This window comes from Gopherus evgoodei, chromosome 7 (assembly GCF_007399415.2).
Source record: "Gopherus evgoodei ecotype Sinaloan lineage chromosome 7, rGopEvg1_v1.p, whole genome shotgun sequence".
NCBI lineage: Eukaryota > Metazoa > Chordata > Testudines > Testudinidae > Gopherus > Gopherus evgoodei.
This window is the reverse complement of record NC_044328.1, coordinates 83,447,058-83,466,513: the sequence shown is the minus strand read 5'-3', so window position 1 is coordinate 83,466,513 and position 19,456 is coordinate 83,447,058. Positions and strand designations below refer to the sequence as shown.

The window sequence follows — 19,456 nt, the reverse complement described above, 5'->3', positions numbered from 1 at the left end:
AAGGCAGGCTGCTGCAGGGTTGCGGGTTGGCTGATGGGCCAATACTGGAGGAGATTAGGGAAGAAATCTGCCTTTCATTTTACTCCTCTCCATGCCAAGGACCAAATCCATCTCTGGTGTAACTGTGCAGGATTCAGTGGCATTCCAGCAGTGACTGACTAACCCCGCTGCCTCTGCCAGCTCATTAGGGGAGAGAGCACAGAAGCCGCAGGGAATTCAATCCCAGAGAGCTGCAGCTGCTGGGGAAGTCCTTGGAAAGGCGGGTCTCCCCCATCTCTTGCTCTGTGGCAGTCAGTCTCCTTGCAAGGAGCTGGGTGGAGCCCTGCCTGTATAAAACTTCCCAGTAGACTCCTTGGAGCCAGCTGCTTGTGGCAGGCGGGCTGGGGAGAGGCGGGGTGGGGAAGGCTGCATGAGTACATATTGGCCAGCTGGGATCTTCGCAGCTGTCTCCCTGGAAGGCGTTGCAGTGGGGAGGTCGGAAAGGAATCCCATTGAGTTAAAGGCTAGGGGAGCCTCAAAAGGAAGAGCCGAGCAGTAAGTGAGCATGGAGCGGAGCTGCTTCTCCCAGCTCCTGGCAACCTGGTGGCTCTTTTGGAATCTGTTTGCCAGCTGCCAAGGGACCAAGGGGAGCGTGCCCAGACTCCGCCTGTCTTATAAAGGTAATTTGCAGGGCGTGGTATAGGCATGATGGTCCCAGGATATTAGAGATTAGGGTGACCAGATGTCCCAATTTTGGGGACTTTTTCTTATATAGGCACCTATTACCCCCCACCCCCATCTCGATTTTTTACGCTTGCTGTCTGGGCACCCTGTTAGAGAGACAAGGTGGAGCAGGCACTGTCTTCCCCAGACCCGAAGAAGAGCGCTCTGTAAGCTCGACAGCTTGTCTCTCTCACCAGCAGAAGTCAGTCCAATATGAGAGATTACCTCCCCCCACCTTGTCTCTCTTGCAAAGGTAATAATGCTTACGGAGCTGTATTGATGGGAGCTGCCATCTCTGGGGATGGTGTTGAGGATTTTAACCTGAAAGCCTCACTGGGCTGCCCCCTGGCTCTTCTCTCACTTTTGACTTGGCATTTGCTGGCTTCATGTGCTTATGCCTGGGTCTGAACAAGTGTTGGGGGCATGCTCTGCCCTGATAGCAGCAACCTTCAGTGTGTTGGGGATAGGGGAGGAGGTACTGGTGGATGGGGAGGGGGGATTTCTGGTGCCTGCAGGGAGCAATGCCTGCTGGATGTGGGGATGGGTTTGTGTGGCAGTGATGAGCAGCTGGGCAGGTGTGAGGTGGTGTGGGTGCGAGCAAGGGTGTACATTTCACTGTGATGTCCCCGGGCTCTCATAACCCCTTCTCAACCAATTACACTGAGATTTGCTGAGAGCAGAGTGCGAGTGCTGGCAATTAACTCCTTCACTCTTCCCTCTGGGTGTACACTGGATGCCTGACAAATTAGCCCCCGCGACCCTATGGCTGTACCAATATGTGCACCGCATGCGTGTATTCAAACTCTCGGCGCCCCGTGGAACTGCAGAGCATTCTGCGCGAGTGGGACACATGGCACTTACTGGGTTTGTTACAGCGGCGGGAGGGAGTGTGTATGTGTGTTGGGGAGTGTTAAGATTTATAAATGGTTTGCTCCGTTTGCCCTCATTGCCCCCTGGAGGTCTGCTGCCCCTCGTGTGGTTGGAATGGGAAAAAGAAGAGTTCCTGCAATGACTTGAGGGGTGGTCGCGGCCCCCCGTCCCATGCTGAGAAATGTCATTCTCTCATTTCGTAGCAGCGGGCAGTGGCTCAGACAGGAAGGGCAGTGGCCCCGCCTGCCCCCAGGCACTGCCAGGCTTTGCTTGTCCCCAGAGTGCACAGGGATCGATCTCAATGGCTAATCTAGCAGCCATAGGCCAACCGAGATTGTAGCCATCTGCGGGGAGAGTGTTTGCTACCCTGCACGTCTGTGTTACCTACAAAGACTCCTTCTCTCTGCCCTGCTGGGATGGAATAGTGCCTGGGCCAGGATTAATGCCTAAATGAAGGGATCCTGCTTAGAAACGATCCCCAATCTGGCTAACATGAGTGCCACCAGCCTTGGTCCCTCCTCCTTCTTCATCCCTGGGTGAGACTATGCGTGCGACGGGTCCCTGGGGGATCCACAGGGCAGTGATCAGTTTGCAAGGCTGCATGCAGCTGCAGCTAATGGGACAATGGAGGGTTTGGGGCTGTTCTTGTCCTGCATGGGTGAGGGAACACCTTGAAATTGAGAGCAGGTGCTTAGCGTAAAAGGGGAGGTGGTGGCTTTCAGGGCATGTCTGCACTGCATGCAGCACTTGTAGATACTCCAGCTAGCTTTGATCCAGCTTTCTCCAGTAACAATAGCAGTGAAGCTGTGGCCACTGTGACAAAGTTCCTCCTCTACCTTGGTGGGTCCTGCACTTATTTGGCAGATTTACTCACCTCAGTGAGCTCCCCCACAGTCTGGGTCAACTCCTCCAGTGTCTGATCAGGAGTTGGGAGGTTTGGGGGGAACCGGGCCCACCCTCTACTCCGGGTTCCAGCCCAGGGCCCTGTGGATCGCAGCTGTCTATAGTGCCTCCTGTAACAGCTGCATGACAGCTACAACTCCCTGGGCTACTTCCCCATGGCCTCCTCCAAACACCTTCTTTCTCCTCACCACAGGACCTTCCTCCTGGTGTCTGATAACGCTTGTATTCCTCAGTCCTCCAGCAGCACACCCTCTCACTCTCAGCTCCTGGTGCCTCTTGCTCCCAGCTCCTCACACGCACTTCCTCTCCTCTGGCTCCTTCCTCCCTGACTGGAGTGAGCTCCTTTTTAAACCCAGGTGCCCTGATTAGCCTGCCTTGATTGGCTGCAGGTGATCTAATCAGCCTGTCTGCCTTAATTGGTTCTAGCAGGTTCCTGATTACTCTAGTGCAGCCCCTGCTCTGGTCACTCAGAGAACAGAAAACTACTCACCCAGTGACCAGTATATTTGCCCTCTACCAGACTCCTATACCCCACTGGCCTGGGTCTGTCACATATCCCTCCCCCCTGCTCAACACCAACGGGTTGGACAGCTTGGGATGCTAGACAGTGCACACGTGACAAGCCATCAGCATTACAGTGACGGCTCCCTGCCCTGTGTTGCACACGAAACTGGAAAGGTTGGAGGGATAAGAACCACTTGGTCACCCTTGTGTTCTTCTCTTTGTTCCACTGCATCCATTGAAGAGAGGCATGGTCGGTCATGAGGGCAAATCTGCGCCCAAGCAAGTAGTAGCGCAAAGCTTTCATGGCCCATTTTACGGCGAGGCACTCTCTCTCCACCACTGCATATTTTTGTTCCCTCGGAAGGAGTTTCCTACTGAGGTAGAGAATTGGGTGTTCCTCCTCCCCGACCATCTGTGATAGATGAGGTGGTGTGGGTGCGAGCAATGGTGTACGGCCCCCAGCCCTACTTCCGATGCATCTGTCTGCAGGATAAATTCCTTTGAGAAATCAGGGGCTATCAGTACAGGGTTACTGCAGAGGGCAGTCTGTAGGTCTGTGAATGCTTCCTCTGCCGCATCAGACCATCTCACCAGATCAGGTCCTTGGGCTTTCACTAGGTCTGTCAGGGGGCTTGCCCTTGTGGCAAAGGGGGGGATAAATCGTCGGTAATACCCCACTACACCTAGGAATGCCCGGACTTGTTTCTTGCGAGGTGGTCGCGGCCAATTTTGGATGGTCTCCAACTTGATCACTTGGGGTTTTACCAGACCTTTTCCCACAATGTAGCCAAGATACTTGACCTTGTAAACCTTACAGCGCACTTGGCAGGGTTTGCTGTGAGGCCAGCTCACCTGAAGGTATCAAGGACTGCCTCCACCTTCTCTAGGTGGGTTTCCCAGTCTGGGGTATGAATGACCACATTGTCCAAGTAGGCAGTAGCATAACTGTTATGCAAGCGTAATAGCTTGTCCATGAGGCGCTGGAAAGTAGCTGGGGCCCCATGTAGTCCAAAAGGGAGGACAGTATATTGAAAAAGACCCTCTGGTGTAGAGAACACAATTATTTCCTTTGCGTCTTCTGCAAGGGGAATCTGCCAGTACCCCTTTGTCAAGTCTAGGGTAGTCAAGTACTGGGCATTCCCCAGACGGTCCACTAGCTCATCTATGTGAGATATGGGGTACGCGTCGAACTGGGATACTTTGTTTAGTTGCCGGAAGTCATTGCAAAACTTTATGGTGCCATCAGGTTTGGGCACCAGCACGATTCGGCTGGACCACTGACTGTGGGATTCTTCGATGATCCCTAACTCCAGCATTTTTTTTACTTCTTCTTTTATTTCCTCCCTTTTGGCCGCTGGCACCCGATAGGGCCTCATTGTTATTCTGGCCCCAGGGTTCGTGACAATGTGGTGATATGTCTCGGTTGTTCGACCTGGTTTTGTCGAGAACACATCTTGGTTCCTTAAGATCATCTCAGACACCTCATTCTTCTGGTCTGGTGTTAAATTGGTAGACACTCTCACCTGTTTGGAAGGCTTGTTTTCCTGGGTTAGGTCTTTTTGGGCAGTTATGCATGCCTCTTGTGCATGCCAGGGTTTCAGAAGGTTGATGTGATAAATCTGTTTTTGTTTTCGGCATCTTGGCTGCCGCATCTTGTAGGTTACTTCCCCCACGGGTTCAACCACCTCATAGGACCCCTGCCATTGGGCCAGAAGCTTGCTTTCTGCTGTGGGTACCAACACCATCACCTGATCCCCTGGTTGGAACTGTCAGACTTTTGCCTGGCGATTGTAATGAGTTCTCTGGGCCTCCTGTGCCTTTTCCAAATGTTCCCGTACAATAGGGGTGATCCGGGCTGTCCAGTCTCGCATCTGTATTACATGTTCTATTATATTTCTCCCCTCATTGGGTTCCTCTTCCCAGATCTCTTTGGCAATATCTAGTATGCCACAGGGGTGACGTCCGTATAATAACTCGAATGGGAAAAACCCAGTTGAGGCCTGAGGTACCTCCTGGATAGCGAACGTAAGGTAGGGCAGTAGGGGGTCCCAATCCTTCCTGTCCCGACTTACCACCTTCCTTATCATAGCCTTGAGGGTTCGGTTAAACCTTTCTACCAACCCATCAGTCTGCGGATGGTAGACTGAAGTTCTCAGGGTATGTATATGGAGCAGCGTACACAGGTCCTTCATTAGCTTTGACATAAATGGGGTTCCTTGGTCTGTTAATATCTCCTTTGGTAGCCCCACTCGGGCAAAGATCCCCACCAGCTCTTTGGCTATCGTTTTAGAGGCTGTGTTCCTCAGGGGGACGACTTCTGGGTAGCAAGTAGCATAGTCCAAAACAACAAGTATATATTGGTGGCCCCGAGCCGTCTTCTCCAGGGGTCCCACTAGGTCCATGGCTATTTGCTCAAAGGGGACCTCTATGATGGGAAGGTGTACTAAAGGTGCCCTCAGGTGGGGACGAGGACTGTGCAGCTGACACTCCAGGCAGGACGCACAGTACCTCCGCACTTCTTCGTGTACTCCAGGCCAGAAGAACCATCATAGGACTCGTGCCAGGGTCTTCTCTACCCCCAAGTGCCCCCCCAAAAGATGACTATGAGCAAGACTTAATAAGCGTTCTGGTGTTTTTGAGGTACTAGGATCTGCTGTATCTTCTGCCCCTGTACTGGTGCAACCCGGTATAAGAGATTCTTCTTCATTATGAAATAGGGTCCTGGTCCCTGGGTTTTCCCTTCCACGGGGACCCCATCTATTTCAGTCACCTCCTTTCTAATGTTGTCGTACCTCGAGTCTTCAGCCTGGTCCCGTCCAAAATTTCCTCTCCCGGGACTAATCTGCCCAAGATCTAGGGGCCCAGTCTCTGTTGCCTCTACTGGTTCAGAAACGTTAGGGTGGGGGTCAGACTTGGGTGCTTCTCCCTCCAGGGTGGCCTCCTTTTCAGCTGCTCAGGTCCGCCTGCCTACGAGAGCGACCCTCTGGCTTTGGGTCAGTATTTGGGTTCCCAAGGCCTTAGCTGCCCTCCTTTCCCTTTTCGACTTTCTACCCTGTCTGGGAATGGAAAATAAATCTGGGGATATTTCAGAGAAGACTGGAGGTTGACAGCCTACTGTGGATGCCTCATTAACTTCAGGGTTCCCCTCTTTCTCCAATCCTCCTACTGAGAGTAAGTCTCCAAACCCTGGGAAGTCCCTCCCTGTGAGCACCGCGTATGGGAGTTTAGGGACTACACCTGCTGCTACCTCAGTAGTGTTCCCCTGAATCTCGAGTTTTACTGGGATAGTGGGGTAATAACCAACTGTCCCATGGACTCATTTTATCCCCGTACACTTAGCCCGCAGCAGATGACAACGCTTCATGATCTTCCCCGAGACAAGCGTGATAGCACTCCCCGAATCAACCAGTGCTGTGCTCTCTACCCCATTTAGCTGTACTGGTCTGGTGTACATATGTGGGATTAGTGAGACCCCCCAAGGTGATTAGGGAGCACGGGTCTGCCCAGTTCCCCAGGTTACACTGCATCGGCTCCTCAGCATTGGGACACTGTGCAGCTATACGTCCCCACTCCCCGCAGGCATAACATCTGTATGGGGCCTTAGGCATTCCTCGGTCTCTTGGTTTGGGCAGTCTAACATCACGATCCTCTTCTCCCTCAGTACTCTGACTCTTTGTGGCTTCTGGTGGGCCTTCAGCCCCTCTCTTTTTCCACTTGTGATCTCCTGGTCGCCCAGTCACCCGAGCTGTAAGGCTTGGTGCTGCTACTTTAACCCAGGGTGCCTCTTCCTTAACTGGTTGGTTCAGCTCCCTCGCTGTCCTTTGCCTCTCTACCAGTGAGACAACCTCATCATAGGTGGAGGGTTCGTTTTGGCTTACCCAGGTACGAAGGTCTGGCGGTAGCCCCCTCATGTATCGGTCGATGACCAGAACCTCTAGTATCTCTTCCAGACTCCGGGATTTCGTTCGCAACCACTTTCGTGCGAGATGGATGAGGTCATACAATTGGGACCGCAGGGTTTTGTTTTCCTGGTACCTCCATTCGTGATACCGCTGGGCCCGCACTGCAGTTGTTACCCCAGATCTGGCCAGGATCTCTACTTTCAGCTGAGGGTAGTCTGCTGCAGCCTCTTCAGGCAGATCGTAGTAGGCCTTCTGGGCCTCCCCACAGAGGAATGGGGCAAGGAAGCCAGACCACTGATCTTGAGGCCAGGCCTCTCGTAGGGCTGTCCTCTCAAAGGCCAGAAGGTATGCCTCTACATCATCCTCCTGCGTCATTTTCTGCAGCCAATGGCTGGCCCGCATGATCTGTGTCCCATCATGGCTGCGGTTCAGCTCTGTAAGGGTCTTTACCTGGTTTACCAGTTCATGCAATATAGCTCGGTCTTGAGAAGCCTGGTCTATCAGCAGGCGATTAGTCTCTTGCTGCAGCTGCATTGCCTCCTGTTGGGCAGCTGCCTGGACACAGGTAGCCTCCTGCTGGGCCGTCGTAGCTTGTGTCAGTGCCCACACTATGTCATCCATTGTGGTGAAAAAAAAAATTAATCTTCTCCTTTTTTTTTTTCCTTTAAATCACCCTCTTTCTTCCACTGCGCTGTGCACACCAAATCCCACCTCTTGCACCAGTTGTGACAAAGTTCCTCCTCTACCTTGGGGGATCCTGTGCTTATTTGGCAGAGTTGCTCACCTCAGTGATCTCCCCCACAGTCTAGGTCAACTTCTCCTGTGTCTGATCAGAAGTTGGGAGGTTTGGGGGGAAACCGGGCCCGCCCTCTACTCTGGGTTCCAGCCCAGGGCCCTGTGGATCGCACCTGTCTATAGTGCCTCCTGTAACAGCTGCATGACAGCTACAACTCCCTGGGCTACTTCCCCATGGCCTCCTCCAAATACCTTCTTTCTCCTCACCACAGGACCTTCCTCCTGGTGTCTGATAACGCTTGTACTCCTTAGTCCTCCAGCAGCACACCCTCTCACTCTCAGCTCCTTGTGTCTCTTGCTCCCAGCTCCTCACACGCACTTCCTCTCCTCTGACTCCCCACTCCCTGATTGGAGTGAGCTCCTTTTTAAACCCAGGTGCCCTGATTAGCCTGCCTTGATTGGCTACAGGTGTTCTAATTAGCCCATCTGCCTTAATTGGTTCTAGCAGGTTCCTGATTACTCCAGTGCAGCCCCTGCTCTGGTCACTCAGAGAACAGAAAACTACTCATCCAGTGACCAGTATATTTGCCCTCTACCAGACTCCTGTACCTCACTGGCCTGGGTCTGTCACACCACTGAGTATGTACCCAGTGTCTTGAGCTGGGCTAGCCCCTGCAGCCGCCTATGCTGGAGTGGCTTCTCCGCTATTGTTACTCAAGCTAGCTTTGATCTTGATCAGAGTTACCTGGGCTATATCTCCATGTGCTGCAGTCTTGCCTCCCATTGAAGTGTAGGCACATACCCTCTCTGCCCCGGCTGCAGCCAGCACCCCCTTGAGACCAGTGTCCGGTACTGCAGCCAAAGCAGCCTGGTTCTCAGCATTCTGCCTGGAGAAGGCTCTTTGCAGCTGTGTGCTGGCCCCACTCCAGAAGGAGCAGGAGGAATCTTGCTTCCTGGACTGGCGGGTGCCCCCTGAGAGTGAGTGACCTTCCTGCAGCTCCTTGCCCCAGCGCTGGGTATGCATGAGAATGGCATGCAAGGCTGGCGCTTTGTCGTTATCCAGCATTCCCCTGTATTGCCCGACGCTTCTCTGGGATGTGCAGCGGCTTGATTTGCATCCCTTGTGCCCCTGCAACACTGGGAAACTGCCAAGGGTGGGGTCTCTCCGGCCATCAGAGATGCTTCTTCCTTTTGCTGGGGCTGGAAACGCCTCAAGAACTGCCTTTGTCATGGAGTTTTGCCACCTTGTTTTGATTGGAGCTAGGAGCTGGACAGAGGCAAAACAGCTGGGGTTGGAGTTGCAGCTGGAGGGTCAGGCTGGCTTTTATTTTTCCCCTTTTCTGGGCCTGCTCCTAGTAAGTCAAACTCCCATTGACTCTGGTATGAGCAGGCGCAGGCTTGGGGTCGTGGGCCCTTGGGTGCATATGGTACCACCAAAGAGGCACCGTCCTTTGCACAGCAGCTTATGCATCAGGCTTAGATTGGGGACTTTGGTTGGGGACTGTAGATCAAATCACATTAGATGGGTTGTTTCTGAAGAGTTTGTGGCCAGCCAATATAATCCCTCCCTCCTTGCCTCCCAGCCCTCAAAAAGATGTTGAGGGATGGGACTGGGGAAAGTCCAGCTGGGAGAGTGGTGGAAACATGAAACAGAAGAGCTGGCTTGAGTCTAGTGCTCTTGAGAGTTTGCTGCACACTGCCCCAGGGGACAGATGTCAGGGTGGCTGGGACTCAAGCTGCTGTGGATCTGGTGGCTAACAGCCCACAGAGCTGGGGAAAGTGACCCTGCTGTTTCCAGGGACTTGCTTCCTTGTAGATCTGGACTCAGCGGGGAGGCGGACTCGGCCTTTGGCTCAGAGCTCCTCTGGCCAGGGTGGAATGTCAAGGCTCTCTCTCCTTATGTGGCCACTGTGAGCTACAGGCAGAAGAAGGAGAGGTTCCCCTGAAAACCATGAATGGCTCAGTTTGTGGGAGGAGGGGAGGGCAGGATTTGGGACTGCTTGAGGTGGCTTCCCTGCTCTGCTCCTCTGAATCCCAGTGGCAGTAAAGCACAAAGCTTTACTTACTCCAGATACTGGGCCATGCACGCCTGGTCTGGAGTAGGCCAGGGGAGGTAGAAACCAGAATTATCCTACTCTGAACCTAGTCCCATGCCTGCTACTTGCTTGGGGAGGGAAATGGAGACCCCTATTTTGGGAAGCTGTCCTGCTGGGACTCAAAGAACTGACGGTATTGAATTGGTTCCTGCTCTTTGAGCAGGGGACATTGTTACCGTGCACATGGCAGCTGCCATGCTGGGACAGACCCACATCCTGGCTGGCCAATGCCTGGGTCTTGTGCAGTACTGTCCCATGGGAGAACAGATCTTCCTGAGCTCAGCTGTTGAACAGTGTATGTCCTTAAGCCTGAGAAATGAGAGCAGTGTGGCCTAGTGGATGGAGCACTGAGTTCTGTTCCTTTCTCTATCACTGGCCTGCTGGGTGACTTAGGGTAAGTCACATGACCTCCCTGTGCCTTAGTTTCCCCATTTGTAAAATGGAGATAATAAGTCTGACCTCCTTTGTGAAGTGCTGAGAGTTCTGCTGATGAAAAATGCTAGATGAGATCTAGGGATTGTAATTGTATCTGAGCAACTTTATTTGCTGTGTAACATTTTCAAAGAGTGCCTGAGTGCTTGAGTCATTTTGAAAATGAGACCTATGCTCCAAAGTCACTTAGGTGCTCTTGAAAATGATACCCATTTCCTAGGCATAGGAGCATCTTCTCCTTTACTGCAGCTTAACTCAGTAAGTTCCTGCAGCTGTGAGTTCCACAAGTTAACTATATTGCATTTAAAAACAATATTTTTCTCCCTCCTCCTTTAAATATACTATCTTTGAAATGTATCTAGTTACTAATTAACATTACCTTTGAAATGTATCCCTAATTAACCTTTCTGTACTGGTAGCACGGGGGACCCTGGTCTTATATGAATGTCCCTGCCCCAGAGAACTTGCAGTCTAAAAGACAAGCCTTCTGGCGCTGAAGGAGGAGCTATGATAGAAGGATGTAGGCAATTGGGGTGACCAGATGTTCCGATTTTATAGGGACAGTCCTGATATCTGGGGCTTTTCTTGTATAGTCACCAGTTCCCCCCCCCCCGTCCCTATTTTTCACACTTGCTATCTGGTCACCCTATAGGCAATTCTTAGCCATTCAGGAACAGCTATCTCAACTCCTCACCTGCTAAATGATTATCAGCTGGCAGCTTTCTCTGTGCATTAAGGCAGAGGGGAGTTTCCAGGAGGGCCTTGAAGGAGGTTAAGTTGGTGACTTTCAGGATTTTTGCCAGGGAGCTTTTCCCACACAGAAGGGTAGGCGGGAGTAATGGGCTGCCTTCGTCATTGCTGCCTTCGTCATTGCTTCATGAGGAGTTCTGCGTGGGGAAATCTGCCAGGGCGACCGTGAGAATCTCCTGCTTAAAAAATAAACTCCAGTGCGGAACGATTAGCTGTTTAAAAATAGACTACAAGGGAAAGGAAGCCGGGAGGGCTAGAGGTGAGATGGAGGCTGCAGCAGCGTCCATGGCGGAGGTGAGGCTGTTTTGGCCTTGTTGCTTTGAAGGAGGGCAAATCAAACAGCCCATTTAGTGTGTGGAATGCGAGACAGCGCAGTTTCTGCAGCACTGGCTGTTAAAACCACAGTGGACCATGTCTTGCTGTGGGGTCCTGCCCAGATCTCCCTGCTGTTCGGCACTGCAGGGGGGCACCCCGGGGTCCCGTCACCCCCATTTGCCACCCTGGTTGGGGGTGTTTCTGGTTCCACATAGAGGTGAAAGGCGGGTGGCCCCAGAGCTCCGGGGTGGGGTCTGGCTATGTTCCAGGGAAAGGCTGCCGTGCGTGGGCACATGCTGCAGGGTGGAGGTGAACAGGGCTGTCAGCCAGCCAGAGGCACAGCAGGTTCATGTCAGGGATAAGGCAGGGGAGGCTCTGGGAGGGAGTGCCCAGCAGTGTGTGGGGGGCCTGCTGGCTGGTAGCTCCAAAGGGCAGGAAGAGTTTGAGCCCCTCCTTGCTAGGGGCGGTTGAATTCTTTCCTACTTGGCTGTGAACATGTCAGGCCAGTCTCAACCCTAGTGTAACTGCTGAAGTCAGGAGAGTTACCCCAGGGCTGGAGCTGGCCCATGCACCATGAGGTTGAACATGTGCCACCTTGCTTCCCCATCCCCCAGTGGCTAATCCAGCCGCTCAGCTGTGAGCCAGCCAAATAGTTCCTGAACTTCAGTGTATTGTCAGGCCTTCCTGCTGCAGGGAGTTCCCACTGTATCTCCTGCTTCCAGCAGGGAGCGGTGCCATTGTACAGAATGGACGCACGGACACTGCTGGGCATGCTGGCCCCTCGCTGCGTGGTTCCCAGTTCTCAGGCACTCAACTGGGGCTGAACTCTGGGTTACACCTGTTGGCTTTAATGAGCCTGCACTGGTGTGAGTGGGAGAGGAATGTGGCTCTGGAGAATGAGGAGGCTGCAAGACAGCACCCTGCCTTTCTCTCTGGAGTGGGGTTCATGGGACTCATGTAGGGATCGTTGGGTGTGAACCTCCGAATGAGGGGCTCCGGTCCCAGAGCCAATGGGCCGTTCCCGAGCACGTGACAGATCTACTGAGCTCAGTTTCTCTGGCTGCGGCTGCCTGGACTGTCTCTCTCAGCCTCCCGCCAGGTGCTTTGGCTCTTTTGCACGTTGTGCCACAGGCTGCTTCAAGGACAAAGATCCAGGCAGCCAAAGCATAGGCCAGTGCACCCAGGGTCGGTTCTTCACAGGATTTCAGGCTGGTGCTGTTGAGAATCCAGCCCCAGAGCAGTCGTCCTGATAAATGCTCCCAGGGATGGAGCTGGCCTAAGCCAGTTAGAAGATGCACTGGGAGAGGATGAAGTGTGAGCCCAGTGAGAGGAGAACCATCAGAACTGGGCACCACTGCGCACTTGGGGTAGACTGAGCGCAGCACCTGTGTGGAGGGGAACCTGAACTGGATTTCCATGTCCTACTGGAGAGGACTCTGTGTAGGGAGTAAAACCTGAGCTGGAATCCTGTGCCCACCTAGAGTGGACTCTGGATACATCCCATAAGAGGAGGGAAAGAACCTGGACAAGATTCCTGTGATCACTTGGAAAGGAATGTGACTCCTGGCCCTTTCCACCAGCCTGTGGTTGCTAACGCAATGATGTATCCCCTTGATTTATGTGCACAACATGCTGTGGCTTGTTAGTCAGAAACAGACCCACAGAAAACAAACTGTCCTTGATTTGATGTAGGGTGACCAGACAGCAAGTGTGAAAAATTGGGACAGGGAATGGGGGGTAATAGGAGTCTATATAAGAAAAAGACCCAAAAATCGAGACTGTCTCTATAAAATCAGGACATCTGGTCACCCAAATTTGATGCCCCAAAGACTGGGAACCTCCTGCTTGGCAAGGACCCCAGCAGGGCAGCTCCCAGAGCCCAGCACCTCCTGGAGGGGGAGGGTGATGCAGAAATGTGCAGGGGAGTTCGGAAGCGTGTCACACTGGAAATGCCAAGGGCTGTATCCCTGTGCTTTGTAATTACAAGCAGCAGCAGCCCCATGCTGCTCGGAAGAGAGCGGCTCCCACTGAGCACAAATGCTCTCTGGCCTGGGGGGAGAACATCTTGCCCTGACCTACGACTCTCACTTCCCCACCCACCCTGGCAGGAAATACTGGAGCAGGTTTGGAGTCCTGCAATTATTGGTGCTTTTGATGCCTTCCCCCTTTTCTCCCACCTCCGGAGGTGCTCGGAGCTTTCCTGCAGCTCTCCGCAGGGAGCTGATGATTGTAAAGCAGGGTGGCTGTTGCTGTCATCAACTGTGCATACGCATGTTGTACTGTGCCCGCTTGTCCCCTAGCTGGTTGAAGCATGGCCTCCTGTAGTGCTATGCTCTCTGGCGACCCCTGCTGGAGAGGGCAGAGTGGATCAGCTACAGGCCTGCTCTGTCACAGGTCTCAGTGGCTAAACAGCCCCTTGACTCCCAGTCTATTGTGTGGGCCATATTGCCTCCTCCCCATGGCTGCAGTGCCCCCGCCTGGCAAGCATTACCAACGACGGGCCCTCTCCATTGCTGAACTCGGCTAATCCACCACTCTGGTCCACTTGGGTTTAAAACAGATCCGATGGGATTTATTTCCCCTTTCTTCCCCATGTTCCCCACCCACTCTCTTTTCCCAGCTGCCCTAGATATTGCTCAGCCCCTGAATCTCTTTGGTTTGCAATGATAATGTTAGAGAATCCAGAAGTGAATTGGAACAACTCTAGTACCGCAGTGAGGAGTGAGACTCGCTGTTTAACAGTTGGTTTTTCTAGGCACTTTCAAATCCCGACCCTGACGTCGATTGCTCTGCAAGTAGCCCTGCCTAGTCATGTCCCTGCCAAAGGGCGCTCTTCATTGTCTCAGCTACGCAAGCTGCTCCATCGCCAGCTGGACATGTTTGTCCATCCGAACAGCCAGTTGCTGGCTGATCCGAGACTGGCCCAGCCCAGCCAGGATTAATCTCTGCAGCTGAGCTGTGATTTTTGAGAAGCACTAATTAATGGGGCTTTCTAGTTCCCCTTGGGAAGTGGGTCAATATCATTCATGTTGCCCTGGAGGAGCTGCCATGCAGAGAGGGGAAGTGACTTGCCTGGAGTCCCACAGCGAGTCTGACAGAGACTCTGGAGGAGAACCCAGGAGTTCTGAGTCCCAGTGCCTGGCTGGACACATTTTCTGTAGTTAAAGGAAACTCCCATCAGGGCTGCTCTCTTGCTATTCAGGGAAGCAGCATAACTCCAGTGGCTGGCAATAGAGGGAATATAGTTTCTTCTGTGGCTAGCTGGGAGTTTCCTGCTAGGAGACTGTGATTGGCTGGAACAGGGAGCCAGAGAAGCCTTTTCAAAGAACAGGGACCGTTGTGCAACAATCAGAGGTGATACCAAAGCCTGCTGGAGTGCCTGGAGCCAGAATCTGGCTGGCTGGAGGGAGGGAAGGAAGCTGCCCCAGCCCTGGTGCTGTGGAAGCAATTAGTTCTCCCTGACGGGCTATGTGGAACAGAGCATTCACTGCACCTTCTCACTCCCCTTCCCTGCAGCGTCCTTCCTGGCGGTGTGTGCCCAGTGCCAGGGCACCACCAGGTGTGTGGTTGGGAAGGTCCTGCTCCTCCCCCACCTTCTCAAGGTGCCTCTGCCTGTTTACAGAGGATTCATAGGGCTGTCTGGGTGCCAAGCTGCTGCTTCCTCTGAAGAGAGAGAGGCTGCTGCCTCCTTGTGAAAGGTGGCTGAGATTCTCAGAGCTGATGGATTCATGCACCCCACTGAAATTAACAGGAGCTGGGCAGCACTGGAAATTTCAGCCTGTGCTTCCCCCCTCTGTGCCACCAGCCTTTATAGCGAGAGGCAGTATGGGTCTCTGGCCAATCACTTGCTGTGTAATCCTGGGTCTGAGACTGTATGGCCTAGAGAAGCTGGTCCTGGCCTGGGCATCAGGAGAGCTTGAGTTTTAGTCCAGGGTTGGTTAGTGACAATCTCTGCCCTGAGGCGAGCCATTTTTCCTCCCATCTTTTATCTGTTTTAGGATCTTGGTGGCCCTCTAGGTGCTACTATAATTAATAGTGTAGGGTGGTGCCTCCGTTTCGCCACCAGTGAAGTGGGGATAGCAATGCTTCCCTGTGTGGGCATGAACTTGACTTAGTTAACAGCTGGAAAGCACTCGGAATGTATACGGCCAGCTCCTCAGCTGGAGCAAATTAAGGGCTGATTCAAGATTTACGCCATAAAATTCTACATGGTGACACTGCTCTTGTTCCAACCTGTGCGCCCTGTTGTCCTGCAATAATTCAGCCAAAAACTAGGGCCCGATCCTGTGGTTCCTGTTTTGTCCTCCCCAGGGAAAGCGCCCATCAGTCCGTGGGAGTTGTAGCTAAGTACGGGCTGCAGGCTCAGGCATGTAGTTATGAGGTGGTGAAGTCAGAGAATTCCAAGGGAAAGGCACTGTAGTAATGAAAACTGCACGTATGCATTACTGTAGAGGGTTGAATTACATGGGGATCTCAATGATCTGCTTGTATCATGCCAGCAGAGAACTGGCCAGTCAGGGAAATCTGGCTAGGGGAAAGGGGTTGGCACCTAGGCACTCCCTGATGTCAAAGTTGCTCTCTGGAGGGGGCAGACTGACAAAGTGCATGGCTTACAGGGTCCTGTGTCCCAGTACCTTAATACTGTGTCACTCCTATAGCAAGCAGCAAAGAGTCCTGTGGCACCTTATAGACTAACAGATGTATTGGAGCATGAGCTTTCATGGGTGAATACCGTGTCTGACGAAGTGGGTATTCATCCACGAAAGCTTATGCTCCAATACATCTGTTAGTCTATAAGGTGCCACAGGACTCTTTGTTGCTTTTTGCAGATCCAAACTAACACGGCTACCCCTCTGAAATTGGACTCCTATAGAAGGATCTCAAAGCCTGGCCTAGCAGTGTCAGTACCATCATCTTCATTTTACAGATGGGGAAACTGAAGAATGGAGGTGCCATGACCTGCCCAAGGTCACCCAGAGAGGGCATAATAGAGCCTGGACTTAAACTCGGGCTTATTGACTCCCCATTCCATGCTGTGACTACATCCCGTTTTGCCACAGACTCTGCAAGCGGGCACTGGATTCGTGTTCTTTGCAGGATCAAAAGGGGTCAGAGGCTGGTTCCCAGAGAGGGAAGTATTGGGAGTGGGTGGGATGTGAATGATGCTTCCATGGCTGGGACTAGCAAAGGGAACATCCCTCTCACCCCATGAACCTGCCATAGCTGTACTGTGTCCTCACTGCTTCTGTCACTAGTACATGATGGAACTAAAAGGAGAGTCTTCTCCCTCCCCCAGAATTCCACTTCTGGGTTTACAGTAGCCAAGAAAAATTGATAACTTGGGTATTTCTGGAGGAAGGAAACTTCAGGTTATTAGCAGCTTGGTGGCATGGCCAAGGGCCTTCCCTTGGATCCTCTGCCTCCTGGAGAAAACAGGGCATGTGCTGCTCTCTGACCAGCCGGAGGTGTAATGGGGCTTTGTGCTCTAAAAGCAAAGAGAGGGAGCTGGGTAAGGCACAGGCCTGGGAGGCAGAGTACCTGGCTACTCTTCTGGCTCGGTTGCTAACTGGTAATATGACTCTGAGCAAACCATGTCAACTTCACGTGGCTCCGTTTCCCCATCTGTGTCGATATGGCCCTGTCACAAGGGACAGGGGTGGAGCTTAATCATGAATGTTGTTAAAAGTGCTTTGAGATCCTCCAATGGAAGGTGCAAGAGACCAGCCAGCCATTAGCATTTGCTCTGCCATTCCTCTCCTCCACAGCGAGGCTTTGATGTTCATTTAAGGTGCAGTCCTGGGTTGCCATGCTCAGTGTCTCCTGGGGGCTCCAGAGCACATGTGTTCAGTTTAAATTTAACGAGATACCTTTATTTCCCCCAGCCCCTTGGTTCTGCCCTTCACCCTGGGATCTGAAAGTAAAGCTGAGTTCATTTCTTCTGCAACATCCGCAGTAATAAAAGCTCTTTAGACTAAATGCTGCCTCAGTGACACCCATGTGACATCTATTGTCTTGGGTGGGTTTTGCACAGTACCCAAACCTCTTGCTGATGCACAAGCTGGACAAGGCTCTGGCTATGACAGGCTAACGGGTGTAAGTGTGTCTCATCGCTGAGCCTGGCAGCTCTGCCTCCGCGTTAGGTCAAGTCCCTTTCCAGGGTAGAGCCCACCAAAGGACCAAGCAAGGGGAGGAAGGTTTCTCTGCCCTTGTCATGGAGGTGAGGATGCTTTGGTGCCAACCTCTCTCTCTTCCACTAGTGGAAGCCAGGAACGACTCCAGGGAAGAGGTGTGTGTGTGTGGGGGGAGAGAGCAGGAAATGAGGCACTGCAGAGCCAGCTTCATGAGAAGAAGGTTTCATTGCTCTCTCTCTGTGTGTGTGTGTGTGTGTGTGTGTGTGTGTGTGTGTGTGTGTGTGTGTGTGTGTGTGTGTGTGTAGGGGTGATCTCGAGCTGCTGTAGCCCTGCGGTGTGTGGGGATCACAGAATCACATGGCCTGTCAGTGTTCCCAAGGGCTGGGTTTTGTCTGGGGGTGTCTTTGATGAGTGACTATTCCCAAAGGTGAACTGGTTGAGAGAGGGGCTCCAGAGGGAGGACCAGAGAGACAGGGAGAGAGATGCTCAGGCTGCATCACCTGGGCTCCAAACCTATGCCCCACTTCCCTGCAGTTTCCCATCCATCCCACCAGCAGCAGCCTCCTCTGTCCTCCTCACGGTCCTGCTGTTAGACAAAACAGAGGCTGGGTCAGGAGAGCCAGGCTTCTGTCACTTCTCCAAATACTGCGCAGACAAAATAATGGAAGGCTGCAAGAGGGGGGAGCATGGCAGGAGGCAGGGTGGATGCCTGGAGAAGCTGTTTGGATTGGCTCTGCACTGTGGGATCTTTCTGCTAGCAGCATCAGGCAGTGCAGTTATGGGGTTGAGGGAAGGGCCCTTGACACAGAGTCCTGGTTCTTCCCCCTGGCTTGTGAAGTGGGGGCAGTAAAGAGGGGAGTGTTAAGGGAATTAACTCTGGAGGTCTTCTCTGTCCCAGCGGGATCTGAACAGCCCTGCAAATCATTGGGGCAGAAATTCACTGTGCAGCCAGAAATTCACTGTTTTGTCTAACAGCCAGAAGTACTGCTACTTCTCCCATCCCCCCCCTCTTGTGCATAGTATAGGTGCATACTTTACACCCCCATCCCACCCCCACCCCCTAATTGCCACCCAGTGCTGTACCTCTCCCATCCCTCCAGCTAGCAGTACATTGTTCTGCTCCGTCCTCTCCTAGGTGCAGCGCGACAGCATCATGCCTCCTCTCCCCTGATGAGGTGGCTTGAGGGTGCACGGGGGAGCATGCCCAAATTATGAAGAGGGGCCTGAATCCGAACTCCTGAGCTAAGTTTGGGGACAACTGGCTCCAAATCCAAATGTTGGGCTTGGGTCTAACTCTAGATGGCATCTCCAGCAACACAGCTCCCCAGCAAGCCCCTGCCGCAGCCCAGCACTGCCTGCCCCCAGAGTGGGGACTTTGTGCGATGGATCATGCTGCATCTCATCTCCTGCAGCATGACCCCCTCTAGACCTTGGGTACGATTACTATGATGGAACGGGACTGATACCCTTTGGGTATGGCACCTTTTGAGTCAGACCCAATCCACAGAGTCCAAGATTCCAGCTAGAGTCTGGGGTGTGGAGGGTGGTAGGTCTGAGTCATCCCTGCCGTGAGGGTGAGCACACCTGGGTGGATCTTCCCACTATGGGTCACGAGAGGAGCTTTGGTTGTAGCTGATCATTCCGAGGGGAAATCCATGGCTCTCCTGGCTGTTGGGGAGAAGCCCAGACTCTCTGCGGGGGCCCTTGTTCTCAGGCAGGGAGCCGGCCCCTCTCCCTTCACCCCACCCCTTTGCTCATGGCAGACGCACCGGAGGATTAATGCAAATATAAAAGCTCCCAGCCTGTGGAGGAATTTGCCTGGGGAAAGTTTTCTGAACCAATAAAAGAGGAAGGGCCTTGCCAATGTTATTCTGAGATGGGAAAATATTATTGCTGTTTAATAACAGAAAAACACCACGGCCCCTTCCAGGGGGCAGGAGGAACCATGAAACCTCTGAGGCAAGGTCCGTAGTGGGGGAGGGCTTGGAAGAGCAGGCAGGTATGATGGTGTGGTGGGGCACAACAGCAGGGCAAGTTGGGTAGCTGCGGTAACCTTGAGCAGTGCTTGGCAGCTGGTTAGCCAGTGACCCCACATGTAAGGCCCATGCCTCTGTTG

General features: G+C 52.9%; 1 protein-coding gene across 1 annotated transcript in view; it reads left to right on the top strand.

Moving 5' to 3' along the window:
* Positions 1–406: 406 nt before the first annotated feature.
* Positions 407–19,456, top strand: part of SEMA3G (semaphorin 3G) — an 81,843-nt gene continuing 62,793 nt past the window's right edge. Inside the window, exon 1 of the mRNA XM_030570508.1 lies at positions 407–659. Coding sequence (XP_030426368.1) covers positions 545–659 — 115 coding nt within the window. The 5' untranslated portion in view covers positions 407–544. The remainder of the gene's footprint in view (positions 660–19,456) is intronic.